This window comes from Somniosus microcephalus, chromosome 5 (assembly GCF_052327205.1).
Source record: "Somniosus microcephalus isolate GS21.2 chromosome 5, FLI_Smic_1.0, whole genome shotgun sequence".
NCBI lineage: Eukaryota > Metazoa > Chordata > Chondrichthyes > Squaliformes > Somniosidae > Somniosus > Somniosus microcephalus.
Window position 1 is genome coordinate 59180728 of NC_140991.1, and position 27982 is coordinate 59208709.

The window sequence follows — 27982 nt, forward strand, 5'->3', positions numbered from 1 at the left end:
GCTGAAACAATTGTGCTTTTTTTTCCCCACAAGACAACAGCCTCTTGTCATTTCCAGTATCTCTTTGTTACAGGAGAGAAGTTGGCAGTGTAGATGACAACAAAAAGCTGAACTGTGAGGAGATGCAGGATTTTATTCATGACTCATCAAAGTTCTCTGGTAAGCTAATATCTCCCTGTAAGTGGACTGACTAACTTGAAACTATAAGAAGTCTAATAAAGTGTGTATTTCTCACCTATAAAAATGGATTGAGTGTTATCATTTCTGTGAGTTAATTACTGGATATTCCTTTGGCACTTTTGTTGCTGAAAGTGTGTTAACCCTCCAATCTTGTATGGTGATCTTCTTGATTATCTGTTGGTCCATTGGGGAAGTTGCATTGTCATCTGAACCTATGGCAAAGCCCACCCGCGCTCTTGCTTGTACAGTAGCTGTAGAGGTATGTAGCGATGAAAGGATAAAGAGGAGGATATAATTATAGGATCCTTTAGAGATTGCACACAATATGTTGTCTTTTTGTTAAATGCTAATGCATTTAGTTATGTAGCGCACTCCGATTTGTACATCAGTGAACAGTGCTACTTACAATTGACCATTGTTAATCTTTGTGACCTGAACTCTGTGAATGTGGAAGGATTGATTTGAAACAGTGTTGAATTTGTTGAGTTAAAATTTAAAGGACAAACTTTACAATGTTCTTCTCCTTCCATAATCATACTTTTAATTTATATTTATTTTGTAGGTTTATATTTGTAGTTCCCTGCTTCATTAATTTATCCCACTGTTCACACCACCCTCCTCAAGTCAGAATTACTTCCAGTGTGAGATGCAAATATATATATATATAATAAGTAGGTGCCATTCGTGTCACTTCTTGGTGGACCTGATGGTGATATGCTTGAGGCTTGTGCAGAGAAATAACTTCCGGGTTAACTCCATTGTTAACAGAAATGTTCAATTACATGCTGTAACTATAAAGAAGGCAGTCAGATGACCTCCTGCTGGATCTCTGCCAGCGTGTGTTTCTTTTTGTGCTCTTGGTTGCATGCAATCTCTTGCTCAGCATCTCTTGATATTCTACTGTATTCCCCTTTGCCGTTTTCTTGGATCTATCTCTGTGCATCTCTTTTGCTCTCTGTTATTGGATTTTATTTTCTTTCTCTTTGTCCATTCCCCACCTCCATCCACCCAAAAGACCTCACTCAATCACCATAGATACATTTATAAAGCCTAGGAAATATTCTTCAGTGATTGAAAAAATTCAGTACGTGGCATAAAGTTTAATGCTTATTGTTAAAAGCACTGTTTCACACTTGTGTTTGGAGTACTGTCTTTTACAACACATTAAAAAAAATTCCACTCTTACTTGAATTTCCCTGCACCATTCCTAGGTATAATGACAGGCGGGCAGGCATTCATCTTCCTCTGATAGCAAGATTGTGAAATCAGCAGCTCGTGTGAGTGAGTGTGTTCCGTGATGCACTTTCCCTTTGCCGTTGTGCAAAAGCATTGTGGTTCCATTTATTACTTCCCTTGAGCACCATGGCTGTGATTGGGAATTCAAGTGAAGAAATGCATTTGGGTTTTCTTGATACAGAACACTGGAGCTCCACCCTCTGTAATGAAGATTTTCGCTATTGAGGGGCAGAATAATATTCAACAATGTTGCATTTTTCTTTCTTTCTGGATTCCTGATTTCCAGCTTTTTCCTCGCTCATTTTGATAGCTCGTGTAAGCACTGGCCTACAGAGTAAAATCTGCTGATGTAAAGCTATTCTGAGACCAGGGTATTTGTCTGTGACTTCATTTGACCATGTAATTGTGCTTCATGGGACCAGCACTTGCACCTCCTTTGTATCATTACCATAAAGTGCAGGTGCACCTATTGCTTATGCAAAATGCTAGAAAACAGTCCCAGATAATTCACCATGGGAATGAACACTTTTTTGATTGTCTACATCTGTTGCAATAATGTAGCCAAGGCCAGTGACAAGAAAGCAAGACTAAAACATCTGCCCAAGAGACCACCAACAGATGCTAACATTGCAGATGGTTTGCACGATCGTCACTCAGTGATAAAGGCAGGGTACTTTGTCAGCGCAGTGTTATTAATCTCTGACAAACTGTCTTGAGCTGGCCAGAAAGACTTCTTTAATCAAGAACTTAGTGATAAGAAAGAGGCTTTGTTAAACACTTAACATTTGTAGAATGTGATTAGGACAACACACTTTTCCTGCTTTGTGATGGGAATTGGATTGGAGTTGCACTGCATTTTTTTGTGAACTGGATCTGGTGCAACACAACTTCCTTGTCGGTGGGAACAGGGTCTCACACCTCATTAACTTGCTTGTCTTCCAGATTATATTTTTGCTTTGACATGCACCCAACAAACACTCTTCATCAATGCAAAAGTGATCCTATCACTGTACCCTTGTTAGAACCTTTAATGTCTCAATTCAGTGTTTAAAAAGTAAACCCCCCCCCCCAAAAAAAAATCTTATTTAAAGAAACTAAACATTACAAATAAACAGATTATTATTTGAGTGAGGAAAACTGATTAACAATTAACAGTTTGAGCATAAACATTATTTCTAATTTAAATTTTTCAAAACTTTTTTTTAAATAGAAGAGAAAATTCATATTTTGGTTTTCACAATGTATGGACTGGTTTATATTCCAGTACAGCATTTACTGGAGAGTACATTGATGGCCTGATTGTGCAGTAATTTAACACGCTTCAGGTCTGAGGTGGTCCTGGGTGGAAGCAGCACAGCCTGATGCGGGGGAGGGTGCACTGGAGCTATTGCACTCCTTGGGGGTATTTTTGGGTTGGGTCGCTTTTGTCGTACACCTGCAGGCCAGCCATGTGTGTTCTCATTGACATTAACCCATCCCTCCCTCTGCAGGGGTGTATTTAGGGGTTGTGAGGCAGTTCTGTGGTATAGACCTCCAGGAAAGGGGTCCAGACTGCTTGAAATTTTCCCCATTCTGAGTTCTGCTTCACCTTCCATGTGTTTGTGGTAGGAGGGGTGGAATTTTTCCAGGGGGGACGGGGGGGGGGGGGGGGTGGTGCAGAGATGCATCTTATTTTTAGCTAGTATTGATACTTGTGCTAGTCTGTGCATCTTCGGTGGAATTTGCACCCCTGGGGACAGGCCTGGTTTCCATGGGAGTGGATTAGAGGGAACATTAATGCTGGTCAAGACGTTTGTGGCATCCCAGATCACTTTCCAAAATGTTTTAATTCGAGGCAGGACCAGATGATATCTGTAAGTGTGGCGCTCTGGCCGTATCATCCCCAGTATTCATCGGCCAGAGAGGGCAGGATGTATGGGGCTGTGTGATATGTTAGCTGTATGAGCTTAATTTGACCATCACGCATTCTATTGTGAGGGTTTGCTCCCAGATTCCCTTCGGTTTTTTTCCTGTTATTTGGTGACCGAGATCTCATTTCCGTGCTGTTCAAACTTTCTATTGGTTTGGTCCCTGTGGTAAACCACTTTTATCGTTCACTATCGTTACACTATGGTTATCACTGTTTATATCGTTACAACAGTGTAAACAGTGATAACCATAGTGTATCACTACACAAGGTCACCTCTTGTCACGCTGTTATACCTGGGCTGACCACAGCTGACTCCGCCCATGGCTCCGCCTGCTTGCCCAGGTATAAAGGTGGTCGACTGGCTGGTATTCCTCCTTGTTGGATCCGATCACCCACGAGGGTGGGCTCTGTTATTTAGCCAATAAAAACCTATAGTTACTAACTTAACTCGTCGCTTTTCATGAACCGAACTGATAGGTATATCAATTTTATTGGCTAAATTTTGAAATGTCTACAACGGAGCAGCCAAACGACCAGTCAGACGTACAGCCTCAGCCAAACGGCCATCTACAACAGCCCCAGCAGCCGGCCTGGCTACGAGCCCTCCGGCCGCCGTACCTGGATCTAAACCCACAGGCTGCGAATTCAGCCCTCAACTTCGAACACTGGCTGAGCTGCTTCGAAGCCTACCTGGGAGAATCCGGCGTGCCTCCGGCATCCAAACTAAGAGTTCTGACCGCTCAGGTGAGCCCTAAAGTATTTGCACTCATCCGGGACATTGCCACATACGAGGACGCCCTCAACCTGCTAAAAGAACAGTATCGGAGCCCTGTAAACTCAATGTACGCCAGGCATCTCCTAAGATCCCGCTCGCAACAGCCAGGAGAGTCGGTTGATGATTTCTTACGGGCGCTGCAAATACTCGGCAGGGACTGTGACTTTAAAGCCGTAACAGCTGCAGAACATACAGATGGAAACATCCGAGATGCCTTCGTGAAAGGCCTTCGGTCAGACTACTCACGGCAAAGACTGCTGGAATCAAAGGACCTCGACCTGAAAACAGCTGCTACCCTCGCTCGCTCCTTGGAAGTGGCCCATCGGGACCTCGAGGCGTACTCCAGGTACTGTGCTGCGCGACCCTGGGACTCGGGCCCGACCCCGGCCGCAATACCCCTCGCACCGCCACCTCTGGGACCTACCACAGCGTCGGTGTCCCGGAACCGATCGGGACCGCCACCCCCGGTACCGGCTGCAACATCGGAGCCCCGCGATCGGGCCGCCGGCTGCTTCTTCTGTGGCCAGGCGAAACACCCGAGGGCGCGCTGCCCTGCAAGAAACGCGACCTGCTCCGACTGCCACAAGAAAGGCCACTTCGCGAAGGCCTGCAGGGGGAAAGCCACAGACGCCAGCAGTGCCTCATGCGAGTTGTGGGGGCGGCCATCTTTCATCAAGGCCACAGATGCCAGTATCCCCTCGTGTGAGTCGTGGGGGCGGCCATCTTTGATCAAGGCCACCGGCGCCGGCAGTGCCTCATGTGAGTTGTGGAGGCGGCCATCTTCTCCGCCATCTTATTCAACGTCGTGGGCGCCGCCATTTTGTTCACCACACTCGACCGCCACCTTGTCTCCAGACCCGACCACCGCCTCACCCGCAGACTACAGCAGCTCGCTCAGCCATACACTAGCCTCTGTCACACTTGACCAAGCTCGCCCGCATCACCTGTCCAAGTCCATGATGGACATCAAAGTAAACGGCCACGCCACGACCTGCCTGTTCGACAGCGGAAGCACGGAGAGTTTCATCCATCCAGACACGGTGAGCCACTACTCCCTCACTGTCCGGCCAACGCGCAAACGGATCTCGATGGCGTCGAGGTCCCATTCTACAGACATCAGCGGCTACTGTGTTGTGACCCTGTCGGTTAGGGGCACGGAGTATAAAATTTTTAAACTTCTCGTCCTGCCCCAGCTCTGCGCTGCCGTCCTACTAGGGCTGGATTTCCAATGCCACCTCCAAAGTGTCACTTTGGCATACGGTGGACCCCTCCCCCCACTCACAGTCTACAACCAGCAGCTTTCAAACCGCCCACCGCGTACCACCTGCGGCCTATCCACCCTCAAGGTCCCGCCCCCCTCCCTGTTCGCTAACCTCACCCGCGACTGTAAACCCGTCGCTACCAAGAGCAGGCGGTACAGCGCCGGGGACAGAGCTTTTATTAGCTCTGAGGTGCAGCGTCTCCTGAAGGAGGGCATCATCGAGGGGAGCACCAGCCCCTGGCGTGCCCAGGTCGTAGTCGTTAAGACCGGCAATAAAAACCGCCTGGTCATCGACTACAGCCAAACCATAAACCGGTACACCCAGCTGGACGCATACCCCCTTCCTCGCATATCTGATATGGTCAATCAGATTGCACAGTACCGGGTATTCTCTACCATTGACCTTAAGTCGGCCTATCACCAACTCCCTATCCGCCCTGAGGACCGCCAGTATACCGCCTTCGAGGCGAATGGCCGCCTCTACCACTTCCTTAGGGTTCCCTTCGGCGTCACCAACGGGGTTTCGGTCTTCCAAAGGGAGATGGACCGGATGGTTGGCCAGAACGGGCTGCATGCCACGTTCCCTTATCTAGATAACGTCACCATCTGCGGCCGCGACCGGCAGGACCATGATGTTAATCTGGAGAGATTCCTCCATACGGCCCAACGGCTGAACCTCACCTACAATAAGGAGAAATGTGTGTTTAACACCTCGCGTCTTGCCATCCTCGGCTGCGTAGTAGAGAACGGAGTCATCGGCCCCGACCCCGAAAGAATGCGCCCCCTCATGGAGCTTCCCCTCCCCCACTGTCCAAAGGCGCTGAAGAGAACCCTGGGGCTCTTCGCCTACTATGCCCAATGGGTGCCCAATTATGCGGACAAAGCCAGACCCCTCATGAAGTCCACCTCCTTCCCCCTGACGGCAGAAGCATGCGCAGCCTTCTCCCTCATAAAGGGAGACATTGCTAAGGCCACAATGCACGCGGTGGATGAGTCTATCCCTTTCCAAGTGGAGAGTGATGCATCCGACTTCGCCCTAGCTGCAACCCTTAACCAGGCGGGGAGACCTGTGGCCTTCTTCTCAAGGACCCTCCAGGGCCCTGAGATCCGACACTCTTCGGTCGAGAAGGAGGCCCAGGCGATCGTGGAGGCAGTACGACGCTGGAGGCATTACCTGGCAGGCAAACGATTTACCCTCCTCACCGACCAGCGTTCGGTCGCTTTTATGTTTAATAACCAGCTGAGGGGCAAAATCAAGAACGACAAGATCTTGAGGTGGAGAATCGAGCTCTCCACCTACGATTATGATATCTTGTACCGGCCTGGTAAACTGAACGAACCCCCAGATGCTCTATCACGAAGTACATGCACCAACGCGCAAATTGATAGACTGCAGACCCTCCACAATGACCTCTGCCACCCCAGGGTCACCAGACTTTACCACTTCATTAAGGCCCGCAACCTGCCCTACTCCATCGAGGAGGTCAGGACCATGACCAGGAACTGCCAAACCTGTGCCGAATGCAAACCGCATTTCTTTAGGCCGGACAGAGCAAGCCTGATCAAGGCCACCCGCCCCTTCGAGCGCTTGAGCATCGATTTTAAGGGGCCCCTCCCGTCCTCTGACCGTAATGTGTACTTCCTCAACATTATTGATGAGTACTCCCGTTTCCCCTTTGCCTTCCCCTGCCCAGACATGACCAGTACCACGGTCATCAAATACCTGAACAACCTCTTCGCCTTGTTCGGGTTCCCGAACTATATACATAGCGACCGGGGCTCATCCTTCATGAGCGAGGAACTTCGCCAGTTCCTACTAGCGAGAGGTATTGCTGCAAGCAGGACCACCAGCTACAACCCCCGAGGGAACGGCCAGGTGGAAAGAGAGAATGCGACTGTCTGGAAGGCCGTTCTCTTAGCCTTAAAGTCTAAGGGCCTCCCAACCTCTCGCTGGCAGGAAGTCCTCCCGGCAGCGCTGCATTCCATCCGGTCACTGCTTTGCACTGCCATTAACGCCACCCCCCATGAACGAATGTTTGTTTTCCCCAGGAAGTCGACTACGGGAACCTCGCTACCAACATGGCTGACTTCTCCGGGGCCCGTCTTGCTGCGAAAGCACGTGAGGGCCCATAAAACGGACCCCCTGGTCGAGAGGGTGGACCTCCTGCACGCCAACCCCCGGTACGCCTATGTGGCATACCCAGACGGGCGGGAGGACACAGTCTCCTTACGAGACCTCGCACCCTCGGGCACCCCTGAAACACCACCGTTACCCCCCACCACCCCCCCCAAATCCAGCCCAGGTAGACGGCATGCCGGAACCCCACGAGCCTTCGCCGACCACGCAGACACCAGCATTAACATCGGATACTGCAACACCGCCGCCGCTGCTGCGCCGATCAGAAAGGCTTACGAGGCCTCCGGACAGACTGACATACCCGAACTGGTAGTACACTTCACCCCGCCGGACTCAAATTTAAACAAGGGGTGAATGTGGTAAACCACTTTTATCGTTCACTATCGTTACACTATGGTTATCACTGTTTACACTGTTGTATCACTACACAAGGTCACCTCTTGTCACGCTGTTATACCTGGGCTGACCACAGCTGACTCCGCCCATGGCTCCGCCTGCTTGCCCAGGTATAAAGGTGGTCGACTGGCTGGTATTCCTCCTTGTTGGATCCGATCACCCACGAGGGTGGGCTCTGTTATTTAGCCAATAAAAACCTATAGTTACTAACTTAACTCGTCGCTTTTCATGAACTGAATTGATAGGTATATCAGTCCCATTGCAGGTTAGTTAAGTATTATGCTTATGGGTATCCTGGGGTTTGAGAATAACTAGCGCTCAAGGGGTTGGGTCCCATTGGCTCCAGGAAGAAGGGTATGATTTGGAGGTACCTGACTATATACTGCTGAGTGAAGTGGAATGTTTGCATTCATTGTTGAAAGTATAAGATCTCACCTCTGTGGAAAATAACTTAACAAGCCTGGTGATGCCCTTCTCATGCTAGACTTTGAATGAACTCTTGGATCATGTGCCTGAGAGGTCTTTGTTGCGTCGGACTGGGGAGAATGCTGACAGACTCAGCCGAATCTTCAGTCATGCACATGGCTCCTTCTGTTAGTACAATTATGGGGTGTGCCTTCAGCCATCTAGTCTCTTGTGAAGGGAATATGAAAGACTGATTAGACGGGGGCAGGGTAGGTTGGAAGGTTTCAGCCTCCGTACCCAGCTTTTGTAGGTTCTGTGGTGAGGCTGTTTTCCAAGTCATAATACCTCCAATCTGGGCTGCCCAGAAATGCCACCTAAAGTTTAGACGGCCAGGGAGACCAAATGATATTTTCTTCCATTCAGCTCCCATCTTCCAGCTCAGGCTTATCTGCTCCTGGCATTTACTAGCGTGCTGAGACAACCAATTGGCTGCAGGTTGTCTCTCAAAGGGGTTGATTCTGCGATTGTGTGATTTACCAATACATATCGTCAACCCCATAATTAAATATTGGAGAACTGATGGCGGTTAATCAGGGTCACGTTCATCATTCTTGTTGCATGCAATAAGAGTACTCATTAATCCATTGTTTTGATTGTATTCCAATTTCTGAACAAAACTGGAGATTGTGAAGGTTGAAGTCTGATGAGGTGCCCCTTTATCAAGGTGGTGTGGAAGGAGGAGGAGATTAGTTGCGTGACCACCCCATGTGACACTATCTCTGCAATGGATTTAGTCCACTTTCAGGACTTTGAGTGGGGATAACATTGATGTGCCCAATCATTGAGGTTGGTGGCGGTTGGGGGTGGTGGGGGGGGGGAGGCGGGAGAGTGGTGAGTAAGGGTCACATTCAGAACTTTTAATTGGGGGCATCGGAACAGAGGAGATGAGTTAATCTTGCCTATCCTTCACATTTATTTTTAAGTTAATTTATTTGTGTTTTTAAGAGCCTTTGAGCTGCTGGTGTTTATTACAGTATCAGAGTGGATAATTGGTCAGAATGGTGAAACTCAATTAAACAACAGAAGGTGTGTTAATAGTGACATTTAATAGACATTTAGTTTTGGGTATGTTAACTAGCAATGCTTGGGCTATTCTTACAATGTGGAACATTAAAGAGGAACTCAGTCATTTTCAACCCCAGTTTAGTATGAGAAGACCCTTGTTCTAGAAGCTTCTTTCAAGTAACTTGATGGCTGAGTGAATCAATACACAGACCTAAAAACAGAAAATGCTGGAAATACTCAGCAGGTCAGGCAGCTTCTGTGGAGAAAGAAACAGAGTTAACGTTTCAGTTCGATGACCCTTTATCAGTTCTGACGAAAGGTCATCGACCTGAAACGTTAACTCTGTTTCTCTCTCCACAGATGCTGCCTGACCTGCTGAGTATTTCCAGCATTTTCTGTTTTTATTTCAGATTTCCAGCATCCGCAGTATTTTGCTTTTTTAATACACGGACCTGTTGTGCTCACAGAGCAGTTGGGTAATGTCTATTCTGTAATGTCTCACGTGGTAAGTCTTTATTGTAAAGCAAGCCATTGAATATAGGGAAGGAGACGGGATGTGTTCGGGTACCTCCTCCAGGAGCCATTGGGAACCAACCACTATAAAGTTGCTTACTCTCAATCCCCAAGTTACTGTTGCTCACCTATCTTGGCCATTCAGGAGTAGCAGCGGCCTGGGAATAGAAGGGAGGATTAAAAAAAAAAGTTACAGAATGAGAGGGGAGAACTGGGTAATGCACTGACGCTCCTCTCTCATGCCCAAGTCCATGAGTCCCCAGAATGAGGGAGTGAAATGAGTTTGGGCAATCTTAATTAAGTTCCTAGTGGCCATTACCTCATAACACAAAACTCCTTCTTCTAATTTGGCAATACAGTAATTAGCTCTGAATTGGCAATTTGAGTCTGAGACGACACAGGATGTAGGAAATGGGAACGTTGGTGCAGTAACGATTGTTGTTCTGAGATTGGGCCTGAAGTGTACCATTGGGGCAGGGTAGTGAGAGATTTACTTTGCTTCTAAAAATGCTACCCCTGACTTGGAAGTGGTTGATGCTGACCTGGTTGCCTAAAATAGAAAGCATTCCCTTTCCCAGCATTAACATGCCTTACCTTGAAAATAAAATGGACAATTTTTTTTAATTGTCTGGGAGAATATTAAAAAATATATAATTTCACAAATCCAGATGTTACAGGTTGGAGTGCAAGATTTGCCTGATACTATCGCTATCCTTGCAACATCATTCTCATTTAGGTACAGACCAAGTATGTTGGTCCCTATCTTTGTAACCTCCTCCAGCCCTACAACCCTTCGAGAAATCTGTGTTCCATAATTCTGGCCTCTTGTGCATCCCCACTTCCGTTGCCCCTCCATTGGCGGCTGTGCCTTTAGCTGTCTAAGTCCTAAGCTCTAGAATTCTCTCCCTAAACCTCCGTCTTTCTCTCTCATCCTTTAAGACGCTCCTTAAAACCTACCTCTTTCACCAAGCTTTTTGATCATCTGTCCTAATATCTCTTTATGTGGCTCGCTGTCAGATTTTGTCTGAAAGCACTCCTGTGAAGCGCCTTGGGATGTTTTACTACGTTAAAGGCGCTACATTAATGCAAGTTGTTGTTATTCTTGAACAAGATAGAAAGTTGCACCTCGCTGGGACAGGTTTTGGGGGAGGGGAGAGGAGAAATAACGCAGTCTTTTTGGACAAGAATGGGTTGGCTTGCCTGTTTATCTGGAAGTGCTCCTCCTGGAGGTAGATCCTGGTCTGTCTTGCCATCCTGGCTGAAGGATTCTGCAAACCATGTGGGAGACATTTGAGGTGGTAGTTGGATTGTTTCCAAGGTCACTAATTAGTGATTTTAATGGAAAAATGGATGGGATCACAGTAATATCAGTAAAAACCCTCGTATAACATAATTTGATTTATTCAATCATTGTAAATCAGTGGGCCTAATTATAAATGGACAGAATCACAGAATGATGGTATTGTAAATATCCAGGAATCCCTTGTAAAAAAAAAAGAAGCAGATTTTGATATTTTTTCAGTCACTAAAACAGTGGCCTGAATATTTTCAATTACTTTGTTGCAAGCCAGTAAATTTGACAAGGGGTATTGGCAGCATTAGTATTTAGTTTGATTACTTTCTACCCTTGGAGATTGGTTTGTGACTGATTACTTACTGTTACAGGGCTGCAGTTATTTCATTTAAATCAAAATGAGAAACAGCAGGTATTGCCAACTGTATTTGGTCAACTTACACAAGACAAGCATGCTGGAATGACAGATGGGCCAAACACTGTACATAAGGACAAAGGTAAATGGCTGTAGAATCTGAATTAGTGCTAAGAGAAACTTACAAACGTATTGACTTGTACAGGATTACACTATATGATCCAGCAAAAAATGATTAATATGCTTAAAGAAATTTCCTTGAGTGAACAGTGTAAGAATAGCTGAGAATTGTAATAGCCCCTTTTCACAATTTTTAATTTCCACATAAAATAACCTCTATTGTAACACACTGTTTATTTCTCTCTCATGATTACACAAACCATATAAATCACCCGTCAGCATAGCTGTACAAAAACATGATTTTGTTATGGCTCGCACAGCCAATGTACTTGAACTATTTTAAATAAATATCTTTTATGGGATGCAGAAAGGAAGTCTATCTCTCTGTGTGTGAATGATCAGAAAGATAGAAACAGAAGGCTAGTATCACCGAGGCAGAGCAAGGAGATCATAAACAAATAGAAAGTAAAGCACAAATACTTCAAAATCAAGTAAGGAAACAAAAACCGCAAGAACTGGGAGGTCGGTGGAGTTGATGATTAGATCAGTCTTTGGGGCGAATTAATATAGATTTCAAGTGATCAGTGACATGAATCAGTCATTCATGAAAGAAAGACTTATGAAATAATACTGAGCGGCCTACGGGTGTCGTTGTCCAGGGAGAGTATAAATACTCGGGCACGGGCCCAGCTTGCACAGGACATTCTTAACAGGAGCTAGTGAAGGACACAACTAGACCTCCATGTTGTAAAACAGTTGATTAAAGCTTTATTTAACGCTTAGACCAAGTGCCTAGTAGTTTTCTTACGTCAATCAGTCTAAACAAATGAATATTGTGGGCAAAATCTGGATCCAATTATTTTGCTTCAAGAATTTATAATCTATAAAATATGTTACATCGACACTTGCAGAATTAATGTTCATGAGCACATGGAATAGTTATGGTCAACATTGGAATCTTCAAGGAAATGAGAGGCTAAATAGACAACGGTCTGTTTAATACTTCGAGTAGCTCCATAAATACAGTAAACATAAATACAGGGTCCTGCAGACCAGTGAATTCTTGAGGCAAACCAACTGGAGAAGAGGAGCAGTTTCAGGAGTGGGAGCTGCATACCAGCTCGCTGTGGTCCCGCTAGAAATGTCAGCATCTCTGTTTGATTCTTTTTTTTATATTTCCACTGCTTGGTGAGTCAGTAGCTGGAGGACATAAATTTAAGATCATCACCCAAAAAAACCACGCAAGAGGTTAGGAGAATTAATTTTTTTTTTTGCAGAGGGTTAACACACAATTATCTTCCAGAAACAGTGGTGGAAGTAAAATAGCCCTTAAAAGGGAAGTGGGTAAATATTTGAAAGGACAGTTTAAATGTGTATGACAAAAGGGCAGGGGACCGGGACTAAGTGGATAGCTCCTTCAGGGAGCCAGTGCTGTAAAATTCTATGATTCGATGCCTTCACCTGCAGTTTAGTTATTTGTCCTGGTGAGATTTTCAGAGGAGAGTGCTTTTCAGTAATGGTGCTCATCTTGTCTCACTTATCTGTAGCTATGTGCAGAAGGGATCAGTCAGGTGGAGTTTCATGTACCAGACTAAATTAGAATTCACTCTAAATTCAGCCAGGGCTGGTCACCTCCACACTAGTATACACTGAAGGTACTAACAACTCCAGGGACTAACCATTTCAAGTTCTCATTCATTTTATTTACCCCCCTCCCCCCAACCACAGTGAGATTACTGCAGGTCAGAATGTGAATTTCTTTTCAGTTTTCTGGTCAACCTTGCCATTTAAATTATGGTTAACAATTCAAATATAATTGATTTTCCACAAGTTTTCATTTCTAACGTGCTTACTTATTGTAAGAAATTTTTGAGGATTCTTCCCAGCAAGCTGAAAACGGGCAAAGTAATAGAAGGATTAGGGATTGCTATGGGTGGCAAGCTGGCTGGGCTGAAAATTTCCTCTGACCAGCAATGTGAATCGCCATTTTCAGTGAGGTGAAAAAACCCAAGTAATTTTTGTAAAGTCTGTGGGTTGTTTAGTTAATTAATACACAGACTCCAAGAGTAACTTAAAACAGGACTTTACTATTCAAAGGTCAGGGCGAATCTGCCTAATAACTCCTGGCACAACACTTATATACTGGTGTGGTCACCGTCGGTATTACTGTATACAGAAGCCAAACAAAGTAGTGCCACACCTAAAATAGTTCTCTTAAAGGTGAACGGTTACATACAATAGTTCTCTTAAAGGTAGACGGGTACATACACTACAATCCTCCCTTTTTAGCTTACAACATACTTATTCCCCATTAAACATAACATATAATCAACTTCATGTAAAACAATTCACAGATATCGTCTCTGCGGGAAACAGTTCACAGATTCAGTCTCTGCGGGAACAGTTCACAGATTCAGTCTCTGGTCTTGACTCGGTCCGAACAACATCTCTGTGGTGTAGCCGGTTCACATTTCTAGCGTGACTCATCCAATAGTCTTTCCCTTGGCTTAACAGCTTGAACTTCCGTCCTGCTGAACCAGCAGTGCTGACTTTTACAAACAGCTGGACTGCCTTGGTAATTTTTCCTACTTTCCAACTGATTTGGCCCCCTTCGTGGGGCCCACGTGCATGATCTGATAGAAGTGATAATGATTTAGATGGTTATCGTCTTCTGCTTCGTCTTTTTCTTTTCTGCTTCTTGGAGACTCTCGGGGCTCCCTTATCCGCTGCCAGCTGTAGCGCCACCATCTCCCTATGTTCCTTAGACTTTAAGTGCTTCATCCTGATTTCTGCACTTTGGGAGTTTTCATCACAAGCTGGGCAGACCAAGTCATCGTAATATTCCGTGTCACTCAACAGGTCATGGTAATATTCGGTGTCGTCCTGAGCTAGTCTAGCGAGAGGGCCTGCTACTTCTTCCGTACCCAACTGGACGTTAGCCGACTGTTGTTCCCTCCCTAGACATCTTTCCTGAAGAGACTTCTTCATGCGTTCATATTCATCCCGCTCTTCCTGGGTTTCCTGCAAATCCTTCACTAATGACCTCGTTTGTGATTTCAATACTTCCCCTTCCCTCGGGGATTGATTGACCAGGCTATTCAATCCTTCTACTGGAGCAGCTGTTTCAACATTCTGCTGTTCACATTGACGTGATTCAGCGTACTTTTGGCATCCCTGTAAAATCTGTGTTGCAACCTCAGCTATTTCCATAACTTTTGAGAGCTCCGAACTCCTTCCCTTTGAAGATTGAAGCTCGTGTTCAGATTGTTCCCATTGTAGAGTCTTGTCCTTCAGCATATGAAGGAGTTGGCTGACCGTTAACTCTTCCACGGGAACACTGTGGGTCAGAGTCTTCTCCATTTCATCCACCTTTTCCTCCAATGCTTTCACCTTCTTTTCCTCTTGTACTTTGGCTTCCAGCGCTCGGAGAAGTTGCGCCTTGATGCTCTCTAGCTCATGTTCAGAGGCCATTCTTACAGTCTCTGTGTTTCTTACAGTTCCCTTTTCTTCCACTGAACGGATTCCCAGTTGAATCTGTTCTTCAAGTTGTTGAATCTCGGTCATTGCCGCCCCATATTTGTCTTGGGTTTCCTTTAATATTTTTATGAGTTCTTGTACATCTTGTCTTTCATGTTCTGCCATGTCTTTCACCTCTAATTTCTCATCTATGGATGGAACTTCTACCGATGAGTCTGTCTTGGCCTTGAGCTCATCAAGAATTTCCTGCAGCCTTTGGACTTCTTGCTCATGTTCAACCTTCAGTTGCTCATATGCTTCCACTGAAACGAGCTTTTCGGAGGTTGCCGAGTTAACCCCTTCCAGAATTGTAGCCTGGGCCTGTTCATACTGTTCTTTCAACTTCTCACACTCTGCTTGTAAGGAGTCGTAGAGAAGAACTGGAATAAAATCCTGGCTTCCTGAAGATTCCTCTTCATTTGCTTCTTCCTGCAAATATTCTAACTCCTGAACAGCATAAGGGAGATGTGATCGGTAATTGGTCACGATGGCTCTATGGTCGCTCTCTGCTTGAGCTAGCTGCTTCTGTTGTCTTTCCAGATTCTCCCATTCGGTGTCATAGAACTTTTTCATTGTTTTCATCTCTTGTACGAGACGGTAACTCAATTGTTCTAATTGTTGTCGTAATTTGAAATAAGTTTGAGTCCGAGCTCGGCGTTCTTCCGTCATGGATATGTCCGTAACTTGAACAGGCTCAGAATTTTCTGTCAAACTAGGTTGTCGTTGTTCGGTGGAGTTCTGCTCTGAAACTTTGTTCTTCTCTGAAGCATAAGCCTTTATGCATGCCTTCGTTTTTCCAACCTTCGTCGGCAAGTCCATTTCAGCCTTGTCTTTCATATTTGGGTTGGTCTTATCGTCATCCGTTTCAGAATCTGAGCTGATTGCACCGAGTCCTCACTCGTTATGGCTTTTAGATAGTGCCATTCCATGTCTATTTTCTTGATCCACTCCCGTCCTAGAAGTGGTGGTCCTCCCTCATGTAGTACGTATAAGTTCATTCTTGGGTGTTCTTTACCCCTATCTCTCACTTTGACTCTGATCTTTCCCATGGGGTATACTTTATGCCCCGTGTATGTCTGCAATACGAACTTGGTATCTCTTAAGGGTATATGTGAGAATAGCCGGTGGTAATCCCTTCGATTTATGACTGATAGAGCTGATCCAGTGTCCAACTCCATTTTCACTTGGATTCCAGCTATTTTTAGCATGACCCAGATAGTTTGTAGGTCAGCTTCCTTACTCACATTGTGAATTCTCAGACTACCCAGCTCCTGGCCGTTTGGGTCTGAGTCTAAATTCTGTTCGTCTGAACTCTTCTCAGCCACCTTGTGTACCTTGTTGTACTTTTCCTGTGATGGCTTCCTTTGGTTGTTGGTCCTTTGGTTGTTGGTCTTCTTCCCTGACCGGCATACCTTAGCTATGTGACCCAGTTTGCCACATTTCCTACATTCCTGGTTCTTAAACCAGCATTGGTTCTGGTCGTGTGTTGTCTTCCCACAACGATAGCATTTTGTTGTTGTCGAGGTAATTTGATCCACACTTAGTGCTGCTGTCTTTAGCTGCATTTCCGCAGTTCCCTTCGCTGCGGCTTCGTGCGATGCTGCAATAAGGACAGCCCTGTCAAGTGTAAGGTCGTTCTCTTCGAGTAGTCACTTTTGCGTTCCTTCCTTTGCCAACCCGCACACGAACTTGTCTCGCAATGCCTCTGTCAGATTCCCTCCAAACTGGCAGTATTTCGCTAGTCTACGCAGTTCGACCAAGTATTCTGCGTTGCTTTCGTCTTTCCGTTGCGTTCTCGCATAGAATTTGAATCGTCCCGCCAACATCAACGGTGTGGGGTTCAAGTGATCCTTCAGAACAGCCACAATATCATCGAAAGTCTGATCCGCCGGTTTAGCTGGTGATAGTAGATGCTTCAAGAGCCCGTATGTCTTCGCGCCCATCGAGTTTAGCAAGGTTATAGCTTTGTCATCTTCTTCTATTTTATTGGCCTCACAATAGATCTCGATGCGTTCCACGTACGTGGCCCAGTCTTCTACCTCGGCATTAAAATCGTTGATGTTACCACGCTTAGGCATCTTCCTCTCTGATAACACCCCGAATTATTTCTTTAACTTATTTTTTTTTTTTTTTCTAAGATGGCGGTTTTCCCGCGCTTATCTTCTCTCCCCGCCCACTTCAATGGCGGTTTCCCGCTTCTGTCTTCTTCCCCGCCTAATGGCGGCTTCCCGCGTTTCTTCCCTAGCGGGAGGGGTACACTTTCCCCCACAGGCGACGGCCGCTGGCTTTCAGATTCACAGCCTGCGCGTCGGCTTCAGTGCTTTCCCTTTTCTCGGCAAGGCAACCGGCGCTGGGTACACCCCGTTGACGGCGAACAGGTTCAGCCGCTGGGCTGGCTCTCGCTCAGTTCCCCTTGCTCGGGCTCGGTCTCTCTCCCGCTCTCTCGGCTCTACCGGCGCTGGGTACACCCCGTTGACGGAGAACAGTTTCAGCCGCTGGACTGGCTCTCGCGCAGTCTCCCTTGGTCGGCTCTGCCTCTCCTGCTCGCTCGGCTCTACCGGCGCTGGGTACACCCCGTTGACGGAGAACAGTTTCAGCCGCTGGACTGGCTCTCGCGCAGTCTCCCTTGGTCGGCTCTGCCTCTCCCGCTCGCTCGGCTCCCAAACGCCTCTCCCAGCCGTCTCGCAGTCCGGTGCTTCCCTCCCCGGCTGCGGCTGAGTTTTTATATCTTCCCGCGCCTACGCTCCCGGTCGCAGCGCTTCGTGGCTTCGGTCGCTGCCCGGCCTTTTTCGCCGGTCGCGGTCTAGCTGTCTCACGACGCCGTTGCGTCCCCAGCCTGTCTGTACCGCGGCTTCCTTGCTCCACGCTGCCCCAGTCTCAGCGCCTCTGGGCCCGACTTCTGTCCGGCTCCTTTCCCCTTCGACCGTGGTCGAGTGCACCGCCCTTATCCCGCGGTTATTCTTTTTACTTTTCCCTTACTCACAGTCACCGTGGCCGCCTTGCTTCTCGTGCTGATCGGCTCACTCCTCACCGTGGCAGAAGGGACAGTCAGTGCCTGTTGCTGATGGAAGTCTTTGTCTCTGAATTCTTCCTCCTTTCCAGCTCTGCAGACTCGAGTTTTCTCCCCAGCAGAATGACGAGGGCGGTTGCCTCTTCTCGACGCTCGTTAACTGCTTCGGAATTATTGTTGCCGCAGGGTACGATCGGACTCGCCGCCACTGTAAAGTCTGTGGGTTGTTTAGTTAATTAATACACAGACTCCAAGAGTAACTTAAAACAGGACTTTACTATTCGAAGGTCAGGGCGAATCTGCCCAATAACTCCTGGCACAACACTTATATACTGGTGTGGTCACCGTCGGTATTACCGTATACAGAAGCCAAACAAAGTAGTGCAACACCTAAAATAGTTCTCTTAAAGGTGAACGGTTACATACAATAGTTCTCTTAAAGGTAGACGGGTACATACACTACAATTTTCCCACTTGCGATTACCTTTTACAGTATCTTTAACCCACTGTCTTCAATTCTTTTCTGTTTCTTCCTCGACTTTTTCACAACATTTGACCTTGCGTGACCCGGTGCAGCTCTTTACATTTCTAATGAGTAGCTCCACTGAAAATTTATTTTTCTGTAGCTTCTTTTCCTCAGGTTAACAATTTTTCGGTGAGTGAACAATTAAGCTAGATACGTTTAAAACCTCCTATTAGTCAAGCATCGTCACTTCCAAAATATTGTTTCTCGTCCTGGGATGGGTTTCCCTCCTGTGATGACTAATATTAATTTGAAACAACCGACCAATCTTTACCAAGGGCATTAAAAAAAAGAGAGAAAAGCATGCAGTAAATCTGTAAGAATTGTCAGCTTGGTTCAGTGGGCAGTCTGCTTAACTCATAGTCAGATTGTGACGTTGCGTGTTGAAGCCCCATTGTTGGAGGTGCCGCCCTATGGATGAAACTTCAAATTCATTGGCCTAGAAATTCGGTGGGCTGCGCCACCAGTTAGTGCCTAAAGAGGGCACTCGGTGGCTTTAGCGCCACTGGCCACGCCTCCCGCGATATTTAGCGGGGCGCTAATGGCGGCGTTAGCCTGTAGCGCTGTGCTGCCACCGATGATGTCATCGGTGTGCGGAGCGCCCCGCTACCGCCCCGATCGCGATATTTGTTCACGCCCGCCTCTGTAATGCCGGTCGCAAATCGCGCCCGGTTCACGGGGCCTACCTGTGGCGGTAGTGGCGCAAGTTAAGGTGGAGGTGCGGGGCGGCCATTTTTTTCGGTGGCCGCCTGCCAGCACCTCCGTCCCCGGCCTCCTGGTCCCCCCCCCACCCCCCCCCCCCCCCCCCCCGCCGGGCAGTGCCGGCTGTGTCCCGAGAGCCCGGCACTTCTCCTCGGTGCCGGGCTCTTTTGCCGGTACTCGTGATCGGTTATCGAGCTGGTGCAGGCCCCTCCCCCTTAAGTAGGGGAGGAAGGCCTGCAGTACCGCAGCGCGCGCGGCACGTTGCGCTGCGATATTCAATTTCAGCGCCCCAAGAGGGACGCTGGGCGCCTCGAGCAGCGCCCCGCGTCCCTCTTGGGGCGCTCAAGCTGAATTTCCGGCGGGCGCAACGGCTCCGATCGCAGCGGTAATTCCGGTGCCCAGGTGAGACGGGGCGCCACCGAATTTCTAGGCCATTGTCTGCCTATTCCAATGGTTCAAGTGAACGATGAAGATCCCATTGGACTATGCAAGCAGAGAATTCTCCGAGTGTCAAAATTCTTTCCTTAACCAACACCATCAAAACCACATGAACTGGTCGTTCGTCTTATTGCTGTTTTGTGGGATCTTATGTGCAAAATAACTGCTGCATTTGCTTACGTAACAATAGTCGCTGCATTGTGAAGTACTTCATTGTATGCGGAGTACCTTGAGATGTTTCTGACAGCATGTGATAAACCTCTATATAAATACATATATTTTTCTTTTCAAAAAGTAATTCAGACTTCTTTTTTTGACCTCAAAGAGCTGTTGGGCATCATTTGAATGTTTCTGTGCAGCCAGAATCCCTGGATTCCCATGAATGATGTGACCTGCCGATCCGTAGATCCTTTGGTTTGATGATGTTTCTTGTGATGTTGCTGTGGTTACTCCACAATGATTGTATTCACCTCTGTGCGACATGTCACTTTCTTTTTCAAATTTCAGTGGTGTGCAATAGGAGCGTAAGTGACTTGAGAGCACAGCATTGCTGTTCATGAAATAAAGTAGCATTCACCTTGAAAGGGTGAGCACAATTACACTGGGTTACCTAAATAGCTCATTGTGTCCATTTTTCAACAGATGCACAAGGATCTTCATCCAGTATGACTGGCCAGAAGAGGAGTTTGCAGACCAAGGGTCATTTCAGGACCATTGCTCCAAAAGTTAGTCCATCACCAGTAGCAGTATCTGCTTCTTCCCTGGTACCTCATTCTACCATCAGTGGAATCGCTACTGGACCCACCACTTCGTCAGACATTCAGGCTAATAAATTTCCGACAAACAATGCAAAGCCCATCATCATGCCCGCTCGGAGCTATGCACTGATGCCTGTTGCCGGTAAAGAGGGAACTTACTCACTTGTAGCCCTGCCACAGGTTTCTGCAGCTCCTCCACAAGTATCTCCAAAGGTCGAAAAAACAATCATAAGCTCCTGTACTGGCCAAGCACCGGTTTCCCAAGCGTGTAGACCTTCAGTAGTAGCATTTGGGCAGACAACGCCTCATGTTGCTGCCACCGAGAAATTGAAGTTACCAATTCCACGCTATCAGTCGGTGTGGGCCAAACCAGCCGTGAAGCAGGGAGCAGCCTCCAAACTGGCAGTGGTGAAGCCGAGTAATCTTCAGTGTCGACCGTGTATGCCAGGGGCGACATCAGTACAGATTCAACCGACTGCGGTGCCCGGTCATTCGCAAATTCATCCAAGTGTAGTAGCACCTAAAACAGGATTGTTGGTTGAAGCGGACAAAGTAGGACCTGCACCTGCTGACGTCACCGTTCCTGCCACACTTCCCCACGATACCGATGTGATGTTTGGACATTCTTCCACATCGAAATCCGACGTATTGAAAGCGAATGAAATGAATCGACCGGTATCTCTTACCGTCTCAACCAGTATGGACAGATCTGTGCCACAGCCTGTGACAGCAAAAGTTTCTTTTAAATCCAGCCCGGATTCGCTGTCAGCAGCATGCAGCCTTTCAACTTGGTCTGTTGTCCAAACTGACCGACAATCCCCACTTGCAAAGCGTACTGGACCGCTTGGTTCTGTGCCAATAATGCAGTTTGGAAATTCAGTTCAGTTTATTGCACCTACTCCTGCGCCAAAAGGCAAAGTTCCTATCTTACCATACTCTCGAGTGAAAAACACGATCTTTCTGAACTCTAAACAAAATCAAACTCCTTTTGCAGCAGCACCTACCCAGTTCATGCCTAGAGCTCCCACTGCAATGTCAGTTGATGATCAGTCTAGAATTGCTGAAATGTCCAGAAATATCTCTATGGTTTCTGATCTTCACAGGGAGGGTGCGTATAAACCAGGTAGTCAGTTGCCGTTTATACCGATGGCCAGTGCCAATCCACATACATCAGAAAAAGTGATTATAAATAGACTAAAGAGGCCAAGCAGTAATGTACTCGAGCGCAGATTAGCAAGGAAAAGAAAGGTCACGGATAATGTAACCATTTCTAAAACAAAAAGATTTCAGGCCTGCAATCTCCTGAGCAGACTGCAGCAAGGTGAGGACGAGGCGAAACGTGATTCTTCTCCTCAGGAGTCTGGCACTTTCAAAGTGAGAGAAGAAAACATAAAAATAGTAACAAATGAAAACTCAGACAAAACAGCCGCTGTGCTGAAGAAGTTTTGTAACATCATGCCCAAGCCTGTGGCTGTTATGCAGGCTGTAGCTCCACTCGCATTATCTGGAGGAATGGTTGCTGTCAAGAAACTTGAGAGTTTAAAACCAGAGACTGCACCAAGTGATGCAACAATGAGCAAAACTGGTAACTTTATTCAGGCCGCCAGTACATCTGCTTACTGCAGAAACCTGCCTGAGCACTTGGTCTTGGATGAGCAAACATATAAATGCAATGTTTGTAGTCGAGGATTTCAGCTTAAACATCACCTTCAAGATCATTTGAATATTCACTCTAAGAGCAGGCCTTATTGCTGTCGCATTTGCCACAAGGCCTACGGTCATTCAGGCAGCCTGAGCACTCACATGAAACGGTGCCACAGTGAAGTCCACCGTAAGAAGCTCATGTGCTGCGAGTTTTGTGCAAAACTTTTTGGACATATTGGAGTCTACTTTTTTCATCTAAAAGAAATCCACAAGGTCTTAATCAGCAATGAGCATTCCAACAATTCGTGTGTGCCAGATAAGAATAATGGAAACGGAAAGTCAGAACAGATGGAAACTGCCCATTGTCTGCCTCCGTCAGACAGGTAAAGTAGACATCAAACTATTGAAAAGTTTTCTTGTGGCAATATAGCTGTCTGTCCCTGTCATACCTGCTTTTATGTTATTTTGAGGGGTACATCTGTTACTAAAGGTAAAATGTAATGTTCTTTCAAGGCTCATTTGACGAGTTTACTGCGGCTCTATCTATGTCTCTGTTGCAATACAAGTTGCTGTTGAGTTTCTTTCAACCTTGTCTTTATAGAACCATAGAGGTCTACGGCACAGAAGCAACCATTTGGCCCATCTTGTCTGTGCTGGCTCATTCCTAGAGCAATGCAAAACTATTCCCACTGCCTCCGCCTCTTCCCATAGCCCTCTACCTTCCTCCGATTCAAATATTTATCCAAATTTCCCATCAAAGATGCAGTGGTCTTTGTCTCATTGACTCCCTGTGGTAAAACATTGCATGCTCCAACAATCATCTGCGCAAAAAAAATTCTCCTTGCTCTTTTAAAGAGAATTTTAAATTGAAGACTCCTTGTCACCGACTGCCCGACTGGGGAAAATAGTCTTTCCCTCTTAATTTTATCAAAACCCTTCATAATTTAAAAAAACCTTTAGTAAACCTCTTCTTGGTCTTCTCTGCTCTAGTGGAAATAGTCTCAGTATTTCAAGTCTCTCCTAATAACATGAGTTTCCCATTACTGGTATCATCCTCGTGAATCTAAGTTGTATGATCTCTATGGCTGTCCTTTCTGCTAAGGACACACTATGAATTTCTTCGTTTTTCTGTCAATCCTTTTCCCCTCCTCCTCCTCCTCTTCTGCAGGTAATAACCCGTGCAGACGAGGAAGTTCCCAAGTTTGACTCCTGGTCTGTGCTGAGTGGGTTGAGTGAAAATAATGGTGCTATAGTTGGCCTCTGTATCTGAGGGAAAAATCTGGCAATTTTCCTGCTCCTGATCACTATCCTGTCACGTGCTGGCAATTGCATGTGTGTGAGCAGTGTTAGGCTCCGCTCCAATCCCCTCCACAGTCGAATAGCCTGCCAACATTCGCCAGCTTGGCTCATATATGAAGAATGGTCACTTGGGTGAAGTATTTGAGGTCAGGAGACAAGAAATTCAGAGCGAGGGGAAAAAGTGAAAATCCAGTCTCCTGTCGCAGTGATTCTAGAATAAAAGTCCATATCAAATAAAGGTCATTACCTGCATCATTTGTATTGTTTATTATATTAAGGATATAACTGATATTTGATGGAGTTTGTGTCATTGCAAACATTGCCCTCATTTTGCAGAGACTTCTTTTAAATGCACCATGCCCCCTTTCTGACTGGTGATGTGAACAATAGTGCGTGTTGAACAGTTGATTTGATCACAAGCTCCAATGGAGCCTTGTGCTCATTGCAACAATTGAGAATATAATAGTGTTTCTTTCTGACCCATCAAAATACTCCCATGTGTCTCAGAAGTTCTATTTACACTAGGAAAGTTTTGTTAACAAAAACAAACCGTGCTCCAATATAAAGTTGCCTGCGTAGCCAATACAGATGTGTTCGCCTCCGTCTGTTCATCAAGCTTCAGTTGCACCATCCCTGGGCGGTTTGCAGTTTTGTTTAGATTTGTGCGAACAATTGCAAGAATGTAGCAACATGTGAAAGCAGTTAGTAATGTGTGGAGGCCACATGCTAACCTGAGAGTTGGGCAGATATGTAAGGTTTTCTATGTACCGTAGCATATTTTACTGATGACTTTTTTCCCCCCCTCTCCTGAACTGCTTCTCGACGGTGAACAGGACAGTGGTGAACAGTCCTGTTGCAATATCAGTTTCCTGCTGAGTTTCATGTGGATCATGCAGCCATGTCTTGAGATACTGACTAATTTCTATGCCACAGTTCCACTGTTGCCAGTTGCCCTTGGGTATCTTGACGGAGTGGCTATTCTTCTTGTGTGAGCCTGTACATTGAGTGTTGGCATACTATTCAACTGCAGGAAGCAGTACAGCCGAGTCCGCTACCAGCAACAGTCACTGGAAGTGTTTGTTTTTCTCTTTTACCTTAATTCATAGGTGCTTAGGCCAATTATAATGCCCAAATCCTCCTGTGCTGAAAGCAACCAACTCCAGACACACTGGGGACCAAACCCAGGACTTTCCTGGCCTGTCCGGCTGTGTTACTCATTGCCTTAACCAGCCGAGGCAGCAGGAAAATGCACTACATGGATTATGTATTCGACTGCAGCTGATCACATATCTACTTTTGTTGAAGACCTTTTATTCTTTGCCAAGAATCTTAAGTTTTTTTTTGAATATTTTAGGTGAATATTTGTTCACCTGCTGCAATATTCATTGCAAGCATCCAGCAATCCCAGGTCAGATATAAAACAGTTAGTTGAAAAATAAAGCTCCCTCACTTTTTCCCCCCAGTGTCCAAAAGAGCACCCTTTGTTTGCTGTGGTGTAAACTTTCCACTTTGTACTCCAGTCACCCTCGCAGCCTCTGAACAAGGTTGGCAATTTGCATCAAATTATGAGCAGTTTTATGATGTGGATTGGGACTGCTCTAATTTATTTCCCGTAAGACCCGTATAATTTTGAGAGGAGGCTTTTGTCCCATTGTTAGAGACCAGAGTCATACCCAAGTCATAAAAGATCAATATGCTAACTTTTTACACCAAACAGTGAGTGGCACTCTGAATCTTTTTTGGTTGGAGAGAGGGGGAGGGCAGCAAGTTACATTTGCACTTTAGAACTAAAAATGGAATTAAAATACATAAGGGCGCAACCATCTTAAATACTCTGCTAGTGCTTCAAAATAAAGGCATGGATATCCACTAGTAGCCTATATGCAGGACTGTCTGCATAAATCGAGCAATTTATTGGCCCTGATTTTGCAGTCAGTGACAAAGGAGTGGCGCTCGCCATTCATTACAATTACAGCTATCCACACTATTTTTGCAGGCTTTTGAGTGACAATTTACAGTATTTCGAGATACTTTTCAGTAAGGCGCCCTCTACAGGGAATGTGTGATGTGTGTGAACAGGGCAAGCAACAGCGTGTCTCTTCAACCAGTTCGATTGAAGAATCCTCGCTGAGACACGCAGAGCTGGATTTTCCTGGGTCCCTCCCGCATGGTGCAGGGGGACCTGGGAGACGGCGGGAAACCCAGAAGGTCGGGTTTCCCGGCACGCTGTGGAGTTTTAACTCCACAGTGTGCGTGCGACATCAGGGGCGGGTTCCCCACCCGGAAGTCAGCTTGATTGACAGGCTGGCATCCATTCGTGTGGGGAACTCGGAGGAGGAGGAGGCCGCAGCAACAGGTAAGTGCTGGGCCCAGGATGGTGGGGGTGGGGGGGCGGTCCTATCCCTGTTTTCGGCGGGGGGGGTGGTGTGGTCAGATTCTTGCCCCGGCGGGGGTCCGGTGGTCCGATCCCTGTCCCCGGGGTGGGGGGGGTCCGATCCCTGTCCCCGGGGCGGGAGGGGGTCCGATCCCTGTCCCCGGGGCGGGAGGGGGTTCCGATCCCTGTCCCCGGGGCGGGAGGGGGTTCCGATCCCTGTCCCCGGGGCGGGAGGGGGTCCGATCCCTGTCCCCGGGGCGGGAGGGGGGTCCGATCCCTGTCCCCGGGGCGGGAGGGGGGTCCGATCCCTGTCCCCGGGGCGGGAGGGGGGTCCGATCCCTGTCCCCGGGGCGGGAGGGGGGTCCGATCCCTGTCCCCGGGGCGGGAGGGGGGTCCGATCCCTGTCCCCGGGGCGGGAGGGGGGTCCGATCCCTGTCCCCGGGGCGGGAGGGGGTCCGATCCCTGTCCCCGGGGCGGGAGGGGGGTCCGATCCCTGTCCCCGGGGCGGGAGGGGGTCCGATCCCTGTTCCCGGGGTCAAATCGCAATCCCGAGGGGGGTGGCTGGGAATCCGAGCCCTTGGGGCTCGGATCCCCGACCGTACTGGGTGCGGGCTGATGGTGGGGGGGCTGGGAGGAAGGCCTGATTATATTATTTAAATTGCCTACCCGCCTCCAGGCAGCGGGTTGGCAGCCTGCTCTTACCTCTGAAAATTCTGGCTGCAGAGTCTCAATCAGGAAGTATAAATTAGAATATTTAGTTCAATGTAAAATGATGCACAAAAAGTAAAATGAAGAGAGGGAAAAAGGGATGGGATTAAGTGAGAGATAAAAAAGACAAAGGAAAAGTAAAAAAAAGTTATTTATATTTTTAAAAATCTCCAACAATAATTAAATTCTGAAGGAATGAGACTCCACACTTGTAAAATTAAATTTTCAGGGCTAGGGAGGTTGAATGACAGTAATTAAGACTTATCACACCGTTAAAAATTCACTTACACTTGAATGCACCAGCCCTAACTTTTTCTGGTGTGTTTAGTGGGTGAGTACCGCAACTTCGCACCCTTCGTGTATTTGAATGCCGAATTTCTCCGCGAGGTACCGGTGTAGCGAAGCAGGGCAAATTGGATAGCAACTTCCGGATTTCAGCGTTTAACTGCACACGTGTAGACGCCAGAAATTGCTGTCCGATTTACTCCATAATAGCGGTGAGCGCTGATGGCCTCACCATTTATCGCAAAATCTGGGCCATTGAGTAAATAAGGGGAAACATTTCCCCTAAATCTAAGGGCAAAATCACAATACTTCAGGATCGTAAACTATTGGGCTATTAAATCTATTTCTTTAGAGGTCCCATTCGTCGCCAGTTTCTAACCATGTGCAGATTTTTACCATGACTATATCTTCTCTCACCTCCATTTGGTTAAATGTGCTGAAATGTCCCAGGCTTACTCTGTGGAAATCAGTGAAGAGTATTATTGTTGTGATGGAATCTGGATCACTGTATGATACGCTCACATGTTTAGAATGTAAAGGTACTATTGGTTTTCTAAATACCAGGTATCGCAAAAGGGAATAGAATAGCTGAGCAATACGAGTTTCTGGTCAACTAGGCCATGAATTATGAAATAGAATTTTTATATTTGTTCGCAAGGTGTGGTTGATGCTAGCAAGACCTCATTTGTTGCTCATCACCAGCTGCCCTAAAAAAGTGGATACTGACACCGTGACGATGAAAGAATGATGATATATGTCTTGGGTGTTGTGGCTGTAGTAACACAGAACGTTACCTGCCACTTGTCAATCCAAGCTTGGATTCAGTTTCACAATTTACCATGTTGGGATTTGAACTTGTGCGCTCTCGGTCGCCAGCCCAGTACCGTAGCCACGAGGTTGCCATCCTGTTTGAGGGATTGTGTTTTAATGCTAGGCTTACAATGCACTTAATCTTGTCAGACTCTTCTGATGGCAGAGTGGGCAAGTGCTCTGCGTAGAGTGGTACTAAATCACACAGACCAGGCGAGTCCGAGGCTCAATCTGTGATGAGCTAGCTGATCTTGTCCCAGACAATGGTC

General features: G+C 46.9%; 1 protein-coding gene across 7 annotated transcripts in view; it reads left to right on the top strand.

Moving 5' to 3' along the window:
- Window positions 1-27982, top strand: part of znf438 (zinc finger protein 438) — a 324232-nt gene that overhangs the window by 159671 nt on the left and 136579 nt on the right. For 6 of the 7 annotated variants that reach the window (XR_015078354.1, XR_015078355.1, XR_015078356.1 and 3 more), the window contains 3 exons: window positions 74-159; window positions 11543-11668; window positions 20478-22620. Coding sequence is in view for 1 of the 7 variants with exons in the window: in XM_085987662.1 (XP_085843788.1) it covers window positions 74-159; window positions 11543-11668; window positions 20478-22620 (2355 nt within the window). In the remaining 6 variants the exon portion in view is untranslated. The remainder of the gene's footprint in view (window positions 1-73; window positions 160-11542; window positions 11669-20477; window positions 22621-27982) is intronic. The other variant, XR_015078357.1, reaches the window with a different exon arrangement.